This window comes from Maylandia zebra, linkage group LG6 (genome assembly GCF_041146795.1).
Source record: "Maylandia zebra isolate NMK-2024a linkage group LG6, Mzebra_GT3a, whole genome shotgun sequence".
Taxonomy (NCBI): Eukaryota; Metazoa; Chordata; class Actinopteri; order Cichliformes; family Cichlidae; genus Maylandia; species Maylandia zebra.
The window spans coordinates 7,393,184-7,412,189 of NC_135172.1; the positions used below are offsets into that span (position 1 = coordinate 7,393,184).

General features: G+C 40.0%; 1 protein-coding gene across 2 annotated transcripts; it reads right to left on the reverse strand.

The window, feature by feature from the left end:
* Positions 1-943: 943 nt before the first annotated feature.
* Positions 944-15,745, reverse strand: LOC101487057 (uncharacterized). Of its 2 annotated transcripts, XM_076884593.1 has the most exons (14): positions 15,530-15,745; positions 13,982-14,317; positions 13,650-13,865; positions 13,196-13,528; positions 12,644-12,877; positions 12,200-12,532; positions 11,832-12,062; positions 6,925-7,182; positions 6,429-6,689; positions 5,285-5,545; positions 3,720-3,801; positions 3,550-3,607; positions 1,772-1,989; positions 944-1,624 (listed from the first exon to the last, which is right to left on the reverse strand). In XM_076884593.1, the coding sequence occupies exons 1-14, from the start codon at positions 15,633-15,635 to the stop codon at positions 1,555-1,557; spliced, it is 2,997 nt and encodes a 998-aa protein (XP_076740708.1). In that variant the 5' UTR covers positions 15,636-15,745; the 3' UTR covers positions 944-1,554. The 2 variants fall into 2 exon arrangements, with proteins under 2 accessions (XP_076740708.1, XP_076740709.1); XM_076884594.1 differs by lacking the exons at positions 12,200-12,532; positions 12,644-12,877 and having other exon boundaries at positions 1,048-1,624.
* Positions 15,746-19,006: the final 3,261 nt, after the last annotated feature.

The window sequence follows — 19,006 nt, forward strand, 5'->3', positions numbered from 1 at the left end:
GTAAAGTTCTACTGCACTAACTGCACATAACACGGTCAAAATGCTGAGAAGGCAATAAAAATAAATGCATTTCACTGGTCTGGTGATCAGGCAGCTGCATTTTACCACTGCAACACTTATTTTCAGTTTCATTAATTATATAACTTCTTATTTCTTAATTTTCTTGTGCTGTTCAGCATATCAGAAACCAAGAATGGTCATGAAGCACAGAGAAAGCATAAAATCTGAAACATGGAACAGTTTAACCAACCAGGCTGGTGGCTAACACTGTGGTTTACTGAGGCTAGCTCTGTGGACACTAGCGGTTATTTTTACTCTTTCAATTTACAGACTTCCCCTAAACTGACTGACTGAGTTTTAGATTATAATTGGGCTTTGATGGGTTAAAGCAATGAAAGGGGCGTAACTAAAGATACTGAAACAAACCTGCCTGTGTATTATGTATACAGAAGATGGGCTGAAAAACAAGACACAGCTGGGAACGGGGCGCAAGTAAAAACAGTTACAGGCAAACAGTCACTTCTAATTCTAGAATAAGACACATTAGAAACCAAACCTTCAACCAAAAATAGAAACTACTGAAAGACAATTAACACAGACAATCTAACAGTAACCACAGTGACAGAGATAAAGAAGACAGAAGACATGGGACAAAGAGAAACCAGGAACCCATGACATGACACAACGACAGATCCACTCACCCAAACTACCTCAAACTGTGGATCTGGTCAGCAGTTGTCAAGATGCTGAAGGACAGATGGACACATGGATGGACAGGCTGTCTAAATCTTGTGGACAGAGCTAAGCAACCAAACAGCTGGAGCAACACTGATATGAGATATAAAGGATGCACAAATTATTATTTGCCATCTACTGAGAAACTTGACCCTGCTCCTTCACATCTGCCCAACTGTAAAATACCCACCTACAGTGCAGTCAGAGGTGTGTGGGTATGTGTGTTTATTAAATCTATTTAATGAATGAATACCACTGCATATTAAAATATGAAATATAAAAACATGTCCCCTCACTTACAAACAATTAAACCCATGAAAAAAATCCTTAAGCCCTTAAGAAATATTTATTAAAGTTTTTTTTTTCATTAAATAATATATATCAGTGCATTCCAGTCAGGTTATTATGAGAGTGAAAGCATTGGTAAATAAGTCACGGTCTTAAAAAATAAACGAAGCCACAGTAAATAAAAAATCTCTTTGAGTTGATAGATACATAAAACAGTCATCAGTGCATGGAGACGGAGCTATAATGCATTTGAATGATCGCATTAGAAAATGAAGGAAGCAAGAGTGTACATGTGGACATACACTGATCAGGAGAGTGAGTCATTCACAAACAGTGCATACAAACAAATCTGTGTTGAAACCACATTCATGCACAAATGTGAATACATTTAAAATGCTCTACACTATACATATCAAACAAATTAAAGCCTAGCTGTCATGGAAAATTTCTTCTTCATTCCCAGTTTTCCAAAAGACCATTAACCAAAAACGCTCAACACTCTTTAATAAATACAAACACATCCTTACAGACTCAATGGTAGATTTTCCTGACTGTGCTGTACAGTGCAGATGAATCTTCCACAGTCTGTTCACCTCTTAATCTGTAATGATAAAAATACTGAATTATGAAGATTTTATAATAAGAATCTCACAATATTATGAGCATTAATTAAGGAAAAAAAAGTCATAGGAACAACAATCAAAGCAATAAACATTTTTCAACATTGTGGACAAATAAAGAGGCTCACCCTTGGGCTCCATTAATAAACTTGACAAGAGAGTATTCCACATCTCCCCCTCCCTCTTCCTCATCTTCTTCATTTTGTCCTTTGGGTTTAGTGGGCATAATGTTGGAGTAGAGAGGATCTTCTTGGCTCTTTGAGAAACTGACACTGGCGTAGCAAAGGTCGTCCTGCTGCTCTGCTGGTGGAGCTGAAGGGCCATCATGTTCTGGAGATGCACTTTTCTGAAGAAAAAATTTTCAGCAATAAGAATACTTAATACTCAAATGAATCCCACAGAAACAGGGTTGGACATCATAGGGTCCACCATGAGTGGACTGTATCTGTTTTTGGAGAGGTAAGTATCCCCAGCAAAAGATGGTGACGGCAAAAACTAAGTGAGTGAGAATGACCACCTGAAGGAAAATAACAGAAGGACACAGTGTTTTGGAAATGACAGTCTTCACTAGTGGGGATAGTTACAAAGCTTTCTTCGTTATGAATTAGCATACATGTTTTTATTGAAACTCTTGTAGACAACACAAAGTCCGAGATAGAAACGACAAGGAGCAGGTGCATCTAGTACAGGTAGAGCTGCTGTAAAAACCCACAGAATTCAGCAGCCAGCGCAACAAATTCTGGATCCTTGGCTTTTAGTTAGCAGTTAGCATTAGCAGCACATCCTGCGTCCGATGTGAAAGGACCTTTATGCTGCGCACTGTGGCTCACAGCAATGGTCCCGGGTCAGCCCTGACTTTGTGTTAAACTAATCCTAAAGTAATAATGGTATTTCTAACCACTGATATACCACAACTTTATCCTTTCAACAGCTGCTGAAAGTTAGGGGACCTAGCTTCTATCGATATTTACATAGAGATCCTCCAGCTTCAAACTGTATTACTTCAAGGACCTGCTGAACTGCAGATAGGTTTGGCTGTCGGAGGGGGCTTTTTTGAACTAAAAAGCCCCCTCCGACAGCCAAACCTATCTGTTCTCTGATTTGATAGTTAAATTTGTGATTGACATGACATTGACCAATCAGATGAAAGGAATAAAAATAGGGTCAAAATTCGTACTTGTAACTTGCAGAGTTTCACATGTATTTTTTTGGCTAAGTCCACATAAAAATCTTTTTTACGCACACACAAATTCTTTTTACACATACAAATCCTGATTTACAAGTACAAAATATTTATGACCACACTTTGAGCCCATATCCATCCGTCCGCCCGTCCGTCCATCCATCCATCCATCTTCTTCTGCTTATCCAGGGTCAGATCGAGAAGCCCAGACCTCCCTCTCCCCAGTCACCTTCTCCAGCTTATCCTGAGAAACACCAAGGCATTCCCAGGCCAGCAGAAAGATATAATTTCTCCAGTACATCCTGGGTCTGCCCCAGGGCCTCTTCCCGGTGGGACATGCCTAAAACACCTCACCCAAGAGGCACCAAGATTCATCCTTGTCAGATGCTCGAACCACCTCAACCGGTTCCTTTCTATATCGAGGAGCAGCACAGCTCCACTCTGAGCCCCTCCTGGATGGCCAAAGTTCTCACCCTATCATTGAGGGAAAGGTCAGCCACCCTTCGGAGGAAGCTCATTTCCAATTGCTTGTATCCACAATTGTGATCACTTGTGATCATATGTCAGGGAAGGATGTAGATCAATAGTAAACTTAGAACCAATCCTCAGTTGGGACAACTGTGTGCAGCCATAACCAGAGATACTCCTACAGTACAGCTCTTTCACATTAGTTTTGTATTTATCTTATGTGTGATGACCATTTAATCACCCTTTCTTCCTTACCTGTGCGATGCTGTTTGTCCTGTCTTTGGAGAAAATGACTTTTAAGGGCCTCGTTTTTCTATACAGAACAGAGAACGAACATTGAACAATGAGCATTGGAATTTCAGGAATCTTTGGATGACAAGAGTGAAGAACTAATTGTAGTTCATTTTAAAAACTGATCTGCTCACCTTATGAATATGACTGCAGAGAGGATTACGATAGCCAAAAAGAAAATAGTCATCGATGCAATTGCAGCTGATTTCACTAAACCTGGGAAACAAACTCTGGATTAGTAACTGGATTACAGGATTTTGGGTCTATTAACCCTAGAACACTATCGCTGGGTGAAAATACATTTACATGATTTCTCACTCCTGCAGCTGTTTGCGTGTCGAGGAGCCTGTGCCATCACCAGGGAAGTCTCAAATGTCCCAGGAATGGGTGGACCAAAGACCAGCTTTCCAGAGTCATTATTTTGTTTTAGGAGTTTTATTTTTCATTTTGTTAGACATGGCACAGTTGAAAGTAAAAGAAGACCACTCTAATTTGTCATGTGTTGTCATATTTTGATATATTTGATTACTGTTCATTGGTTATACTATACCGGGTATAAATCACCCGGCATTAGTGATCGTGTTACTATTTATAGCGATAGTGTTCTAGGGTTAAGAATGAACATAAAGCATATCAGACCAAAACCTTCTAGTTTATGACTCATGGACTGTGGTTTTGCATCTAATTCCTGCTAAAGTGGCTTTTATTCTGACAGCTGGTACGTTGTCGAGTAGGAGGAAGGATAGCTCCACAGTGGGTGGCATCAACTGTCAACCATGGAGGAGGACGTGTGATGGTCTGGGGCTGTTTTGCTGGATCCAGGATCGGTGACTTGTACAGAGTCGCCCTGAACCAAAACGCCTACGACAGCATTCTGCTTATCCATGCAATACCCTCTAGTATGTGCCTAGTTGGTCAGGGGTTCATCCTACAGAAAGATAATGACCCAAAATGTAGTCCAAGCTATTCCAGAACTACCTCAAGAAAAAAGAACAAGGTCGTAAGCTTGAAACCATGAAGTGGCCAGCACAGTCCTCAGACCTAAACCCCATCGAGCTAGTTTGGGATGAACTGGACAGAAGAGTGAAAGCAAAGCAACCTACAGGTGCTGCATGTTTATGTGAATTTCTGCAACAGATATGGTAAGAACTCTCTGAACAATGTTTGATTTCTATTGTAGAAAGAATGCCACAGGTGTGTTCAGCTGTTATATTTGCTAAACATGGCTTAGGTTTAAAATACATTTTGGAAAGACTGGGATGATCTAAAAACTTTTGACTGGTAGTCTACATTTTTCTATTTTTTGCAAAGTATTATATTTGGGTAATGCTGTATCTATTTATTCCTGATCTGATCTTATTTTCTCAATGTCAAAGTACTATAGGCACTGTCATCTATTTTGCGTGATTACAACTTCAACAAAAAAGAGAGAAATGGGGAGTTAGCCATCTGTAACATCTTTGAACTGGTAAATGCTGTTTTACATTAATAAAGTAAGAACAATATAACTAGTATTTTTGGAACTGCCTAGCAAAGACAATGATGTTTAACTGTCTAGTTGATGAATCACGCACACACTTAGATCCTAGTGTAATATTTCTACATGTATCAATGTTCAGGTCAATTTTTATTTATTTATTTCTGAAATGATGAAATGATGCAGAGATAAATGGGCAAATTTATAAATTTAGTCACTTACTTGCTGTAACAATCAGCTGTAAGGTGGAGTTATGATGTCCTCTTGTGTTCTGTGCAACACAGTAATAACTCCCAATGTGTTCGGGTCTGAAGTCAGTGATGGTGAAGTTCTGGCCTGATGCTTTTGCTGAGTCTTCATTCTCCTTGTACCAGGTGTAACTAGCTGCTGGGTTAGCATCACTGCTACAGGTCAGAGTCACTGAACTGCCCTCCACTATCTCAGCAGAGGGACTCACTGACACAGAGGGAAGCCTCGGAGGATCTGCAGCATATTGGAGACCAGTCGTCAATATTTGAAAGCCTTGTTTTGTTTAGGTTAATCAGTATTTATTTATTTTTTGACATTTTTAGAAACCCAATAATGCAGAGTCAGAATATATAGATTACATAAAACACATGGTTGTAAACTCTTTGCATGTACAGTACATTCAGAAAAGTGTTCACCACGCTTAACTTCCAGTTCCACATTTTTGTAATGTTACAGCCTTAAAGTTCTACACACAATACACCATAATGACAAAGTGAAAACATTTGCTAACCATTTAGAATAAGGCTGTAATATGACGAAATATGGAACAAGTAAAGCACGGAAAATACTTTCTGGATGTACTGTAATGCCAGTCTTAATCCAGTTTATCCTGTTCACACAGGGGCACAGTGACAGACTATAAATGGTGAGCATTAAAGCACACTAACAGAGAAAGAGACAAACATTCATATTGACCGCTACTGCCAGATTAGAATTACTGATTAACCTCATATGCATGTCCTTGGACTGTGGGAGGAAGCCAGAGCACCAGGAGAGAACCCACACAGGGAGAACATGTAAACTCCACACAGCTGGCAAGAAGATTCAATCCCAGAACCTTATCATACCTATAATTATAGTTTAGCATGTTTGCATCATAGATAGTATAAAAGACGGGCATGACGTGAAAAAGGAGGGAGGAGAGTCCGACTATAAAACCATTTACTTACTGCAAAGACTCAATCACAAGTCATTTGTCAGTTAGCATATAATTTTGAAAAAAGTATGACCAAAAATTCTGGTCTTTTTTTTAGCCTCATCTAGTGCTAGTGAGTACTTAATAGCGCAATTATTTGCAACCAGACATGTTTTCTGAGCTGTTCACTGAAATACTTACACTCAACATCTATGTATAGAGTTACGGACTGTGCTGGTCCATACAGATTCTCAGCTTTGCACGAGTAGTTCCCGCTGTGCTCAGAGCTGATGGAGGAGAAATGGTACCTTCCCACTGGTCCATGAAGCAATAATTTGTTCTCCTTGTACCAGGTGTAATTAGCTGCTGGGTTAGCATCACTGCTGCAGGTCAGAGTGACTGAACTGCCCTCCACTATCTCAGCAGAGGGACTCACTGACACAGAGGCAAGCTTTGGAGCATCTGGAGGAGAAATAGAAAATATACTAAAAAACATGTATTCCTGTTCCTGTTTGACCTAAAATTTGTGACATATTAAACCTTTTCTATAACTGAATACTGATAAAGGTTTTAGACCTGCAGCATTTACTCTGACTCTATGACTGTATCGGGGTTTGTAAAGTCTTGCCTTGTTTGGTTGTAAAAAAAAATTGCTGTTAAAACTATTAATTATGCAAAGATAACTGTCTTCACTCACATTTCACATTGATAGAGATGACTTCAGATGGTCTTTGACCCAGCTCATTCTTAGCGGTACAATTATACTCTCCAGAGTCAGAAGACTGGATGGATCTGAAGATGAGCTCTTGTTTTGTACTGATTGTTTTTTTGTCCTTGTACCAGGTGTAATTAGCTGCTGGGTTAGCATCACTGCTGCAGGTCAGATTCACAGAGCTACCCTCCACTATCTCATGAGAGTTATTCAGCACCAGTACTGAAGCAAATTTTGGAGCATCTAGGAGAGAGAATATAAAGATTGATTAGATTTGATTAGATTTTAACAAACACAATAAATAAAGCAATTTAATTATCAGTCATTTTCTGAATCTGTTATCTTCAGCATATAAACGTGTTTTGTATAGATCAATTGAGTTTCTCAGTCTTACCACTCTCACAATTCACAGGACAGACTTTACATCTGCAACTAACCCTCTGTGTAGTCAGAGCACTGCTGCTTATCTCTTGTTCAAAATTGCCACACAGGTACGAGTACCGCAATGCTCATTACATTGGTAACGGTATCTTCTGAATTAATTAAGCATGCCTTCCAAAAACAAATTTAATGATGATATGATAAGGCTATAATTCAGGTTGGCTGGATTAGGCACAAAAATGATTTTCTCAGCTTTTAGAATTGATTGTTTCTGTCATGGCTGTGTGCAGGCAGGCAGAGAGGAAGGACCCAAAATGCAGGACTCACTGACGCAAAGGTAAACTCAAACAGCTTTATTGCAGCTTGCAGACTGAACAGAAGACTAACTATACTGAGGAAAAAATAAACTAACAGGCAGGCAAAACAGGTAACGGAACACACAGCGTAAACTGAGGGTAAGCAGACATTAACAACGCAACAAAGAGTGTGTGTTCCGTTACCGGCAAACACAGGGCTTATATACACTGGGGAGTAATCAGGGAATGGGAAACAGGAGGGAGACACAGCTGGGAGAAATTAGACTAACGAGACAGGGGAGAAGTAAAACTGAACATTATGACATCAGACTGGGACTATCAATATATAACAGGAAACACAGAACAATTTACAAAGACACAGACCTGACACTGAGGCAGACTGAAAGAATATAACACAGGGAACCCAAAGACGACAGAGACTAAAAGAAGAATTAACATCAAACTAAACTTATAACCAGAACCAAACTGAAACCTAGAATAATAATAAGCAAAAAAGCATATCTTGAGAATCATAACATTACGGAGCCCCGCAAGGGACATGGGAGAAAAAAAAATTAAGACGGACTTTTGCGAGATCTCGCAAAACAAACTCGGGATCTCGCAAAAGTGAAAACATTTCGGAGACCGCCTGCTCGAAGCCGACCGGGAGTTCGAAGCACGATGTGCCGGGAGAGCGGTGTTCCCCCCGGCTGTAGTAGGTCTCAACCTCCCGTTAGCTTCGAGATGGTGGGTGTCAGACATCTCCAAAAACGTCAGAGCACTTTTGCAAATATGTGATGTCTTGTAAACCGAGCAGATATTTGACGTTTAAACAGCTACATTCACACCTCAAAATATCTTAAAAGTTTATTTTGTGACCCAGAAAGAGTAATAGTACAACTAAGTAGCTGCCGCCATTGTTGGAATTCAACTTTTGCAAAACTTTTGCGAGATCCCGAGTTAGTTTTGCGAGATCTCGCAAAAGTTCATCGTAATTTTTTTTCTCCCATGTCCCTTGCAGGGCTAGATTATGATTTAGAACATAAATATAATCTAGAACAGGGGTCTGCAACCCTAGGCACGCGTGCCACAGTTGGCACGCGAAGGGTTAACTGATGGCACGACCATAGCTGGACTGGCCATCGGGCATTTGCTGGGTGGCCAGATTATTTTTTTAAATTTTTTATTGTAACGGTATAAACAATGAAAGGTGGTGGATTGGCCAGATGCTGGCCGGTGTGTAAAAAATAACTCAGTTGTTTGGTGGTGGCTGTGGTGGAGCTTCCACAGATTCAGTAACATTAGCAAGTGGTGGAAGCCAACAGGTGGATGAGGGAAAGGGGAGGCAGGAGGAGGAGAGACCCAAGGTGGCCGCTGGTCCGAGTTTGAACTGAACTTCAGGTAAGAAGTTATGACCTGCAGTCTGTCTGGGTCAGATATAAACCAAGTTTAGGTGGAGTTTATTTTCGTTGTGCTGACTTTCTACAGTCAGTTACAATAACTCGTACTGCATACTAGCTAGCATGATGGATTTTCTATACAGCTGGGTGGGTGCTATGATGTTACTGATAGTGAACTTTATTTTATTTATAAGGTTAGTTAGTAGAGTTGCCAACTGTCCCGTAAAAAGACGGAATCCTCCCGCATTCAGAGACAATATTTGTGTTTCGTGTTGAGCTGAGAAGGGATGCAGTTTGTGTGGTTTTTTTTACATTCTAGCTGAAGTATGGGACAAAGCTGGAGTTATTCTGTGTCGTTACGCTGCACAGCTGCCTCATTCTTTCCCCCTCCCTCACCTGTTGCTACTTTAATCATGAAACTGATCAATGATCAGCTGATTGGCTTTTCTCTCTTGTTTGTTTATCGCCACTTTGCGCCAGAAAGAAGAAACCGCCGGATGTCGCACTAAACAACAGCAGCACATTTAAGCTTGATCAGCTGTTGTTAGAATTTATTTAATATTACTTTCTAGTGGGCAGCACGGTGGCAAGGTGGTTAGCACTGTTGCCGCACAGCAAGAAGGTCCTGAGTTCAATTCCACCATCAGGCCGGGGTCTTTCTGTGTGGAGTTTGCATGTTCTCCCCGTGTTTGCGTGGGTTCTCTCCGGTACTCCGGCTTCCTCCCACTGTCCAAAGACATGCAGCTTGTGGGGATAGGTTAACTGGATAATCCAAATTGCCACTAGGTGTGAATGTGCGAATGGTTGTCTGTCCCTTTGTGTTAGCCCTGCGACAGACTGGCGACCTGTCCAGGGTGTACCCCGCCTCTTGCCCTATGACAGCTGGGATAGGCTCCAGCGCCCCCCGCGACCCTGAAAAGGATAAGCGGAAGCGAATGGATGGATGGATGGATTACTTTCTAGTATCAGCTGATGTTTGCTGGAGCCACAGCTGTAAAAGCTGCTGGTCATGATATCGGTTTGGATATGTGGCGAGAGGGAAACATGAAATCAGGAGATGTCCTTACTGAATCATCAGAGATGAACAGGTGATGGAGAAACAGGTTTACCTTTTAGGTGACATGAATGAGTTGAAGGGAAGTTATGAACTGTTTCTGAGAAATAACACCAGGATCTGTTTCTAAGTAGCTGACAGCTGGTAACTGTGCAGGGGCGGGTCTAGCAAAGTTTTGCCAGGGGGGGCAGGTAGGGCATTAACAGGGAAAGGGGGGCACAAAGATGTACTTTCTTATTCTCATTTAAAATGTCTAGCTGTTATTAAATAATTATCTGAATCTTACAACCAAAGGTGTTATCTGATGTAAAATGTATAGAAATCATACATATACCAACAAGACAGTGTACATCACTGTCACAACAGCGTTTGTTTTCATTCAAAGGCTTTATGGCTTTAATACCTGGTGGGCAGGTCTTTAGTCAAAATGCCCGCGCTGATTTTTTGTCCCAGTCCAGCCCTGGGCACGACACCCAGGGAATTAATCTGAGAAGGTGCATCAAAAAATAAATGGCCGCACCTCGGTGCACACTGCAAATTGGGACTTTCAGGTGTATGGACCAATGTTTTATTTTCTGATCAAACCAGAGATCTTTAATGAGCAGCTGGATTTGTCTCGCATTAACTGGCTGAGTTAATACCAGTTAATGCGACATCGAAGCAGCTGGAATCCACAGCTGTGTGTGTTCATGGAGCTGCATTTTCACCTGCTGGACATCACTACCTGACAAGTTTAACTGTCTTCAGAACATTGCAGAGGCCTTATTGACAGTACTTGGCTCTAAATATCTGTGTGAGCAGATTTTCTCTCACATGAGGAGTGTCCTCAGGTAGCCATCTGAATGGGCACTCAGAGACCTGTGTCTCTGAGTGGGAGACCAGAGATCACATTAACATGTGTGTCTTTGTATTAACAGACATGCTATATTGGCTTAGTTTATTTTTCTTATCATCGTTGTGAGGAGACCATAAATAACATTTGTATTTTCTGTTGTACAGTTCATTTGCTGTTATGGATAAAAAGTGTCTTTTTTTTGTTTCAAAATAGCTGATAACTATTCGCTGACAGCTGCCAACATCTGCAAACAAATATAATTCTAGAAAGTGGTTCTATATATTGTGTAACTGTTCATATAGCGCGTTATTCAATTTATTGCTAATGCAATCATATGGCACACTGACTTCTGAGGAAATTTTAAATGGCACTCGTCATCAGAAAGGTTGCCGACCCCTGGTCTAGAAAAACATCAAAATATAAGAAACAGAAAATGCTGGGTCAAAATGACCCAGAACTGTGACAGTTTGGTTTGAAATGGGTAATTAGTTCAAGTTTAGTTAACTCTTATTTATCACACGTTTAACATTGATATCCATATTGTGACTGCAGAATCATCATGTTCCTGAATTATGAAGAAAAAAAAAGTCACATGAAATAGGCCTGGCAGTGAGAGAACGATGAACGATCTTTCCAAACTTCCAAAGGAAGAGCTCCTTGTTTCCTTACATGAAGCAGATTTCCTGCTCAAAAATCGTTCGGCGTACGGCCGTCTTTCATTAGAGTATATGATATCTTCACTATGCAGTAGCCTACAGCTGGGCAGTGAAAGGAGCTGATATATCCTGTCCTCTGATCACGAACACACACAAAACTGAAAGAAGGTTTCAATTTTGTGAACCTGACTCGAACTATCGTCACTTTGAAGTTATTTATAATCTGTCAGAATGATAAAAGTCTGTGACTGAATCATGAAGTGAACTCACACACTGGTGGAGAGTGGTAATCCTCATATCCTGTGAAAGCACAGGAGATGTTGTCTCCAGGATAAAAGCAGTCTGTATAAGTAGAAGTTTGCTGTTTTGTGTTTTTCTGTCCGTTCTTGAACCAGATGAAAGAAAGACGACCAGCTGGACTGCAGCTGCTTTCACACTTCAGCTCTGCCTCAGTCTGACACTCATGGACTGGTATTATTCTGCTCACCTTCACCTGCAGAGCTGTGTGAAATTAAAGTATTCACATTGTTAAATAGTCAAACGACAAAGACACCAACAAGTAAATAATTAACAACACAAGATTCAGTTTGTAAAATTCAACTGAATGAAATTATGAGTCACTGTGTGTTGATCAGTACCTGTGACAGTCAGAGTTGTTCCAGGTAAACTACTCTTCCATTCAAAGTCTTGTGTTTTGAATTTGAAGTGATACTCGGCTGAATCACTCTCTGTCAGGTCTCTGATTCTCAGAGTGGAGAGTCCTCGCTCTGTTTCAGTCACCTCAGCACGACCTGCATACTGGGAGTCTTCTGTGAGATCCTCAGATCCACGACCAGAACGGAACCAGGACTTTGATTGGATTGAACTTTCATAACTGTTGTAAGTACATGAAATGTCCACTGATGAGCCTTTGAATGCACAGATTTTTCTTTTACTGTAATTCACTTTGTTGCACCGTTGACCCTGTGTACCTGAAAAATTACAATTAAAACATTTTAAAACAAATTTAATGACAGAACATGACATTAATTATTACCCAGATAAGAAGTTTTAATTCACGTAAAACCTCAAAGTGAACTCACAAACTAACGAAGAGTGAAAATCCTCAAATCCTTTTAAAGCACATGAGTAGCTGTTTTTATTGTCATATGACCTTTGATATGTGTAGCTGTTTGAAGTGTCACGTGACACGTCATAAGAAGAAGAGCTGGCTCCATTCACTTGTTGCCCATTTTTGTACCAGACATAAGAAACATAAGGATCACATCTGGTGACACAATCCAACTGTCGTCCATTGAACCCTCTGACCTGAACATCTTGACCAGTGGACAAGAAACAATAAATAAGATGTCAGTCACTCTCACACTGAAGGAGTCATAATAGGGAATTCAGTTCTGAGTAGATGAATTCATGAAAATGATCATTCTCTCAAAGTGTAAACATGAAATCCCTCAAAAGTTAAAAGTGAAAGTGCAGTATATGTATATACATATATGTGTGTATATATATATATATATATATATATATACATATATATATATACATATATGTGTATATATATATATATATATATATGCAGATAAAGTATAAAGTTGTTCCTGATTAAATATCCATCAGTGTGTGTTGATCAGTACCTGTGACAGTCAGAGTTGTTCCAGGTAAACTACTCTTCCATTCAAAGCTTTGTGTCTTGAATTTGAAGTGATACTTGGCTGAATCACTCTCTGTCAGGTCTCTGATTCTCAGAGTGGAGCGTCCTCTCTCTCTTTCAGTCACCTGAACACGATCTGCATACTGGGAGTCTTCTGTGAGGTCCTCAGATCCACGACCAGAACGGAACCAGGACTTTGATTGGATTGGACTTTCATAACTGTTGTAAGTACAAGAAATGTCCACTGATGATCCTTTGAATGCACAGATTCTTCTGTTGCTGTAATTCACTCTGTTGCATGAATCATCTTGGACACCTGAAACATTAAATGATTTTGAAGTCAGATTTAGAAAGTAGTTACTGTGAGTTTGACTATTTTTATTCAGATGTATGTAATGACTCTATGAGATGGTTTTATGTAACTGAAATAAACTCACACACTGAAGGAGAGGAGAAATCTTCATGACCTCTTACAGCACAGGAGTAGCTATCTGAAGGATTCAGATTGGCTGAATACCGATACTGGTTTCTACTAGAAATCTTGTGTCCATTTTTGTACCAGATGTAGGAGGGATGATAATTTAGTCGACAACTACTCTGACAAGTCAGTGTTGCCCAGTTGGAATATGATTTGTCCACGTGTACCTGAAGAGCTGATTATGTCAAGAAATAATATCAGAGGAGAAATTTTAACATCCATTATCCATACGCAAACACACACAGTTATGTTCATAACAAGGTTTGACTGATGTGTAAATAAAAATGTTACCTGTGACAGTCAGAGTGACTCCAGGTAAACCAGTAAAATTTTTCTGGTTTGTTTCAAACCTGAACTTGTACACAGCTGAGTCGCTCTCTCTCAGGTCTCTGATTGTCAGAGTGTAGCCCTTCCAGTGAGAACTGTACGACACTCGACCTGCATACGCTGGGTCTGTTTTCAGATCTTCAGGATTATAATTGTTCCCTTTAGTGAACCAAACTCTTTTTAACACAATTACTCTTGAAGGGTGTTTGAAGGAGCAGCCTATGACCACTGTTGATCCTTTTACAGCACAGATCTGAGTAGAAGTGTAAGTCACTGCATAATCATTCTGACTCTGTACCACTGTAACACAGAACACATCAGAAACTAGATTAATGGCAACAACAAACATATTGTTTCAGTAAAAGTTCTGAGAACCTTTTCTCAGAATAAGCAGCACAGATTTATTGTTCCTGAGATTTTTTATCATGCATATGGTATTAAGTATTTAGGAAGGTATTTTTGTTTTTGTTGTTCTTGTTGTTTACATATGCGAGATCATGTCCATTCAGAAGTCTTCATCCAGTCAATTTCTGAGTGAGTTAATGATGTGATTTTTCTTTGAAAACAAGTCTTTGCAGGCTGTGAGAATGAGTCAAAACAGTAAGTTTATCCATCCATTCGCTGGCAGGGGGCTGCAGCCTATACCAGCTGTCTTAGGGCAAGAGGCAGGGTACACCCTGGACAGGTCGCAGGTCTGTTGCAGGACTAATACATAGACAGAGATAACCATTCACTCACATTCTCCCGCATTCACCCTATGGGCAATTTAGTGTTTCCAATTAACCTATCCCCACTAACTGCATGTCTTTGGACTGTGGGAGGAAGCCAGAGTACCCGGAGAGAACCCACGCAAACACGGGGAGAACATGCAAACTCCACACAGAAAGACCCCGGCCTGATGGTGGAATTAAACTCAAAACAGTAAATCAGTAAATCAAAAACAAGATAATAATAATGGTATCTGTGGGTTTGTTATTACAAATATAACAATTTGCATAATACATCCATTACAGAAATATGACAAAATGTTGTCAAATGTTGTCTATGTAAAATAAATTGCAGTGGCATGAAAGGGCCATTATATAGTGTAGTAAATTATTCAGGTGACATACAAATTTCGCTGTGTGCCTAGAATTTATCTCACAATATAATTTACAAAACATGTTTAGGAACCAGGAACTATGTGTTTGTGCAAAAAACAAAGAAAAGAAAAGAAAAGAAAAGAAAAGAAAAGAAAAGAAAAGAAAATGGCTGGGAATTCACTTTCTGTTTATCTGTTAGTTTCTGTTAAGAAACTTCAACCCAAGTTAAAGCAGCCTGAAAATTGTATTTGTCCATTAAATGCAGTGGAGACAATAAATAAAAAAAACTTTTCTACAATCTGTATTCATTTGCAGTATTGGAAATGCAAACCTTTAACAGCTATGTGCTGCAGATGGTGTGGTGTAAAAACCAATCAAAAACAGTTCAGTTGTGATCTACCTCAAGACTGACTTACTATTACAGAATTACCTGGCAGCGAGAGAAGGAAGAGAACCAATCCAGTTGCTGCTGCAGTTGAACTCATGGCTGCTCCTCTCGTCTCATGAATCCCATCAGCAGGTAGATCACACAACATGTAACATGTTGTAAACCAGCCACAATTTCTGCCAGTGTTGAAGATGCTGTCTCTGAAGACCGTGCTCTCTGTGGTTGGAAAATGTAACAGAGTTATCTGGCTGTCTTCCTTCCTCTGTACATGCTTAACATGCATGAACAGACTTTAAACCTGTAAACCCCCGCGCTTAAATAAAGAAGTGATTCTCTCACAACACTTTGCATGCAGCTTTATGTTCTTAAAATATCACCTTAAGAAAAAAAGGACTGCCTCTGATACAACTGCTGAGGACAATAGAAAACATTTTAACATGAGTCTTTTTTGAAAACTTCAGGCCTGACTTTATTAATGATCATTTTGAAAACTGGGCCATGAATAGATGTTTCATGTTTCATGGGTTCAAGTTCAGTTTAAATCTCTCTAGAGCTGTTTTTTGTCCAGAAGGAAGATAATAACTGCTGAGTGGAATCCTAACAGTTCAGTAGTAGGACGGCTAAAAAGTATGCTAGGTATAGCTAATATACTGATAGAGTTTTAAATGACTAAAAAATGTTCTTTGGCAAGCTAGGCTAACCCTTAAAACAAGTTTAAGTAGGGATGTTTTGTTACCCCCACTTCTGTGTGTAGTGTGGCTGGTAAAAGTGAGGGTAAACAATACCCTGATGCAAAAAGGAAACAAAACAGAAAGAATCACTAAGTGCCCAGCAAAGTTAAAATTGATGCAGCAAAGCTGATGGGAAATTGGGGATTGCATAAACTAGAGACTAGACTCAGACAATATTTAAGGATCTTCTGCCAGCTCTGTCACAGCCCCACAGCCATGTGCCTTGCTTTCTGCCTTGAATTCTTAGTTATTATAATCAAGAGTGAGTTATGTGTTGTTATCTTGTTATTTCTCTGTAGGAAGTTTAGATTAAGATGCCACGTCAATACTTGCCATCTCACATATTGATGTGCAGTTTAAATATTGATGTGGTGGGAAAGAAGGTTTGCTGTGTCTCACAAGCATGCACAAGGTTACAGGAGACAGGCAGCAGCACCCTGACTGCCAAGTTTCAGGATGAAATCCCTGGACCCAGTGTCATTACCCTACACTGCTGCAGTGTGTTACTTTAGTGCAAAGTCTTTATAAAATCAAGGAGACTGTGGTAGAAGATGATTGTTTTCTAAAGCTCTAGCAATGTTTTGAATCCAACAAGTCCAACAAATGCAGTGCCTCCAAAAAGCTGTTAAATGACTCTTCTAAAAGATTCAGTATCCAGCAAAGGAGTAAATAATGCAGTGGGGTTTTGAGTTCTTAATCACACAAAAGTTATGTTCAAAACCTTTGTTATGAATCCTGATTCTGTTTAAACTGCTACCTCGGTTAGCGGACTGCACGGTTAAGATGCAACCACAACATCTAAAATCGCTCAACAGTTCTCTTTTGCCACAAAGATTACATAAACCTTTTCACCAGGGGCAAACCAGAGCACAGGATCAGAAAATGAAACCAGCAGATACAGAACATTGCAGCTCAAACCAGCCCCTGAATACTGTGGTTAATAAAAAAGTGGTAACTGGTGTGGCAGCTGGAGCCTGTTAACACGAGGGCTTCACTTGCAGGTGGAGCAACCACAAAGCCAGCCAGACTCGCCACCTGAGAGAGAAAGAGGAAAACAAAATACATGCCTGACAGTCAACAGGACCAAAAGGATCAGTGTGTGTGTGTGGGTGTTCCTGTGCTCCGTGCAGGTCTGAGAGCCACATCAGTGTTCTTCTTCAAAACTGTGTTCGTACCTCTCATCAGTTAAGAACCTGCTCGATGACGGACTTATGATCTGCAAAGGGCACTGGGACCTCCTGATGAAATCCACAGCGTGTGTAGATTAGTTTATTAACAGGTGACACATAACAGAAAAGACTAAGTCAGGTATGTGCTGACTCAGCAAGGACTCTATAAAGAAAAGTGAAACACAATACCGGAGAGTTTTCCTTTAAATTTTCACCTGGTGCCTGTGAACTGTTCATTCTTTTAAATGCTTTGGATTCAGTTTAACTCAGTTCAAGTTTATTTAGAAAGCACCAAATCAAAGGTCCCCTCAATGACCTTTGTACTGTAAGGTAAAGACTCTTAAGTAATAAGGATCACAGTGGGCTCATTACTAAGGCATTACAGCTGTCACTGCTTATTTTCTAACATTACACAGAGCAACATGTGTATCAAGACAGATACACATCAGTACAGCCTCTGCACTCATTAGATGTAACTAATACTTGCCTGAAATCTAAGATTAATCTTCACACCAAGGATTTCTTCTGATCTTGAAAATGTTATTTTTACAGTTCAGTTCAGTGACTGTGAGCTAAACACACACACACACACACACACAAATGCGCTCACTCTCCTTTGCTGAAGTGTGTGAGTGTCCTCTTGTGTTCATAACGATGTCCTGCAGTGTTGCAGATATATTTCAGCCAGAAATGATCACCTACACAGCTCTGGTTTCTTCCTCTGCCACCGATGAAAGACAGCATGGATGTGCTGTAGGTGTCATTATGTGTATTTAATATGAAGCCATCATTTAGCAGTCTCAAAGGATTAATTACTAATGAAGCTGCTCGTGACCATTATCATTTACACGTGTCATTGTCCACCCGAGATTTACTTATTCTTTTAATGACTCTGATTCTGACTGAAATGAAAATGAATACATTATACAGATATGAATACAGCTGGTTTTATTTGGACCTTTCACAAAACACTGTTATGGTAAAAATGGCCTGTATTTGTATAGCGAAAAGCTGCTCAGATGACAGTGTCATCAAATGAAAGTAGCTCAGGATGCAGAGCGGGTCATCTACATCAGAAGGTTGGTGGTTTGGTGCCTGGCTGCTCTCAGTCTGCATGCCAAATATCCTTACACTTCCTTCAGAGTATAAATGTGTATGAATAGAAGGCACTTACGCTTTGAAAAAAAAGTGCTTGTCTGAACAAATGTGAACGAAGCAAATTGTATGAAGCATTTTGAGTGCTCTGATAGAGTAGAAAAGTGCGCTATAATAACCAGTCTATTTACTATTTAGCAAGGACAGCAACCACAAAAAACAGGAAGATGTAGCATGTTCATAAACAGGGATTATACTGGCAAAGGACGAGTTGATTCCTAAACTAAAAGCTGGAAGAGAAAGTGGAGACGTGTCTTTTTGAAACTGAAAAAGAAGCAGAGTTGATAAGAACATGCTTGTATAGCCGGCAGCCAAGAAAATACAATAAAATGAGGAAAAATGTCACCAAACTAAATCAAAAGTAAAAGACGGCTGTAGAGCCAAGCAGAACAAAGCCATAAAACAGAATGTCGACAACCTACATTAGTGGAAGGGAAGCTTTAACACAAAGTCCAATGAAATTG